At 34.2% G+C, this 3,666-nt stretch overlaps 1 protein-coding gene across 1 annotated transcript in view; it reads left to right on the top strand.

Annotated features, from left to right (window-relative positions):
• Nucleotides 1-3,666, top strand: part of LOC104466375 (chromosome unknown open reading frame, human C10orf107) — a 45,278-nt gene that overhangs the window by 730 nt on the left and 40,882 nt on the right. The window contains exon 2 of the mRNA XM_010079767.1: nucleotides 2,264-2,433. Coding sequence (XP_010078069.1) covers nucleotides 2,364-2,433 — 70 coding nt within the window. The 5' untranslated portion in view covers nucleotides 2,264-2,363. The remainder of the gene's footprint in view (nucleotides 1-2,263; nucleotides 2,434-3,666) is intronic.

Raw genomic sequence — 3,666 nt, 5'->3', positions numbered from 1 at the left:
TTCAACCTGAGACTCTAGACTTCTATTTTAAGGATAGTATATTTCAGAAGTGCCCGAATTATTCAGGAGCGCTTGTGCCCCCTAGTAAATTTTTAGTGAATTGAAAGCCAGAGTACTGGTCTACTGGACTAGTTTGGGGTGGGAAAAAAAAAAAATTCTAAAACATATTTTGTTGCTCCTGTTTGTCACTGTTCTGAGGGGGGAAAAAAAGTTTTTTGGGTTTTTTTTTGTTTTTTTAAGAAAACAGGAAAGAAAATTTGTTCCCATCAAATAATAATAATAATAATAATAATAGTTCTTTCATTTACTGTTTTCTTTTTTGCACAATGAGCTTTTTTTTTTAGAGGAGGCTGAAGCATACAGCTCTCTGGAGACTAAAATATGCTTAATGATGCAATTTATTGTGAAACATTTCATTAACATTTAAAAGAAAGACATTGAAAGATTGTACATTTCTTAATTTCAGCTGATCACATACATATTTATACATATATATACATACATTGTACAAGTTGATTGTAAAATAAATACTTCATCTGACTGAAAAGAGGATAGTTACAGGGTATTTTATGTGCTCTAAGCAATTTAGCAGCAGCATTGAAATTATGTTAGTTTACCACAGTGTATCATGTCTATCCACAAGAGCAGTTTGAAGGCCGTAGCTAAGGTTAGAAACTCAGAATACATCTGATTCAGTATGAGAATTTTGATGTCTTGTATTCCCATCTATCATGGAGTTTTCTACTGCTGTCTGTTTCCATGGGACTTGAGCACCTTCTGTGAAGGGAGAAACAGCAATCAGGGTAACCAGAAAATCTAAATGCCCCATCAGTTCCCAATCATTCATAGATACTGTTGTCAGTGACATGCCTTACAGAATACTGAAAAGATGAGCACTGGCATTGTTAGCAGCATCAGAGAAAATCTAAATCCCTAAGAAGCCCTGATTATGAAAACACGGAGTTGGCAGCAGCTTCAGAAAGAGAGGATATGGACTGTTTCAAACCTTGGAAAGTTCAGCTGGCCACATTCCACTTCTATTTCAGTACACAGTTAAGTGTTTTTAGCCGACTTGCATGTGTAAAGCCATAAAAATGTGTCGTGCAGAACAAAGAACAAAACTAATTGGATTGTGTACTTTACTATGTTAGCTATTGAGGCTTTAATTAAAAAAAGAAACTCATCTTATCTGACAGTGTATCTCTACTGGCTTGGTGAAAACCCTGAAAAACTAATGGTTGGCTCTCAGCGGGTCTGAGATTAATGCCCTTCTTGGGAAGAATGAGAAGCAGGGCGGGGGGGGAAGACTTTGCTCTTTTACAAGGGACCTGAAACTCTGATCACAACTGGCACCTGTATCATCAGGTATAGTTAAGAAACCAAGGATTGATTTAATGTAAACCTTAACTGCCTGAGACATGGCTGAAGTTATACTGGAAGAACTGCATACTGAAGTCATAGCTCTGATCTCCTCTCTTCATGTGGAAAAATGTGCACAATTATTATAAAAGACATAACTAATTCTATGTTTGGATAGAGTAGACATAAATGTGTCGGCAACAGCGTGCTCTCCTACAAGGGAGTGTATCTTTTCATTACTTTTTCAAGTTAAAGTAAGTGGAAAAATCTCTACAGTGTGCCATTAAAATAGGATGGGGCTCTTCTTAAATGTCGTGATCATTATGAAAGTGGAATTTAAACTTCTAAATATTTTAGGTAATTTTATATTATTTACCTAAATTTTCAAATGTAATTTTTCTTCAGAGACTACATGAAAAATAATCTTGAAAGGGAAGCAAGATCTTTTTAGTACTGTAAAACTATCTTGATCAGAGTGAAAGAGTGGTAGTAGAAAGTGGAGACTAATTGTTCCATTTCATCCTACAAACCCCTTCCTGAACAAACACTGATTTATTTTTCTCTGGAATTTTCAGTGTATTTATCTTTGTTTTTTGTAACGCTCCTATTTTTGTTTTTTCATTAATCGTATCTTAACATTTAAATAGTGTCTATTGAAACCCATAGGCGTTTGTTTACTTTTTTCAGTTGATATGTCCTCTGATCATAAACATTCATATCTAGAAATTGATGTATCTAAGTTCCAGGATGATATATACATATATATATACATATATACACACATATGTATGTATAATATAATAATAGTAAATGTTATAGGTATAATTACAAGTGGACTAAGTTAAATTTTGGAATCTGTAATTTATTTTGTAATTTAGTTATTTTACTCTGCAATTTCTTTTAGAAAGCTGGAAGAATTTTTGGATTTAAAACAATTAAAGACATCTTTGAAAGAAGCTATTTTGCTAGATTATTATACTGCGGGATTTTGGTGGGCTAAAGAAATGGACTTCAATCTGATACAGCTCTCAGGATTCATGGATCTGTTAAATTTCCTGTTGGAGAACCTCAGTGGTAAGTATAATTAAAAATAATGAAATAAGTGTCTGAAGTGGAAGGCAAGAATATTTTCCACTCATTTTAATAAAGTGATATTTAATTAGAAGTAATTGTAAAATTATTTATTTTCCTTTTGAATGTTGGCATGTTACACCTTGTGATGATTCTTACTGGCCGATGTTAAACTTTTGTTACAGAGGACTGTAGTCTTCTTAGCAGAATATCTCTCGTTCTTTGTTTGTACTGTATGTGGTACAAAAGGGCCAGGTCCTGAAGAGACCTTGTCATTGCTATGGTAGAATAAATAATAATTACAGCAGAGTGAGAACAAGGAGCTCCTAAATTCTACTTCCACCTGTCTCGTTGACTGACTCACTGTAGCCTTGGGCACATTTCTCTGCTGATTGAGATATTCAGTATGTCCTGTAGCATTACAGCAGGTGGATTACATTTATTTTATCCTTGCAGGTCAACTCTCAGGCAGCTTTCTATATGGCAAATACTGCACTTTGGTTAAGTAAAGACTGATGAGGAAAATAAACTGGCATCACTGCCAAAGATGAAAAATTACAATGAAAGGACAGTAGTTCCTGTGGCTATGAGGAAATTTGCAACAAAGCATGTACCTTAGGTCTAGTGGGAACAAAATATCCAGAAAAATATGGTAGTAGGATCCTCTAAAACTCGTTTTTCAAAGATCACAATGCTTACTTAACATTCACTTTGAAGGTGATTATGTCGAGAAAAGTCCATCCCAGAGGAAGAGTGAAAGGACTCAGTGGTTCCATTCAAAAAGAAGATGAATATTTAAAATCAATCTTGTAATAGTTATTATACTCTTTCATTCTAATTTAATTCAAGGGCCTTTCTGCCTTGGAATTTTGACAGAATATGTACGTGCTTTATGACCATTGAAATTCCAGTTGGCCTTCCTGTCTCCAATGAGAAGTATCTTAACATATGCTAACTATATAAATATAACTATGGAGAAGAATGGAAACATGTCAGAAATCAGTTTTATGAGACTGTATGTAATGCACGTGTACTAGACAGGGTGGTAGCACAACCAGTTATTAAAGCTGACCGATGTTTTTCAGGAATGTGATCTCTGATAATTTTTATATATAAAATTACAAATAAAACAGTTGAATGGGCTTGCAGACAGATGTTGTGGAAGAAAAAAAGTGCTCTTTTTAATTTTTTTAAACAGCTCTAATACCCCTATGCTTTGAAGTAAAGACATAAGGT

Source organism: Pterocles gutturalis, unplaced genomic scaffold, assembly GCF_000699245.1.
Source record: "Pterocles gutturalis isolate BGI_N339 unplaced genomic scaffold, ASM69924v1 scaffold11111, whole genome shotgun sequence".
Taxonomy (NCBI): Eukaryota; Metazoa; Chordata; class Aves; order Pterocliformes; family Pteroclidae; genus Pterocles; species Pterocles gutturalis.
Note: the sequence above shows the minus strand (reverse complement) of the source record. Positions and strands in the feature narration are given on the sequence as shown.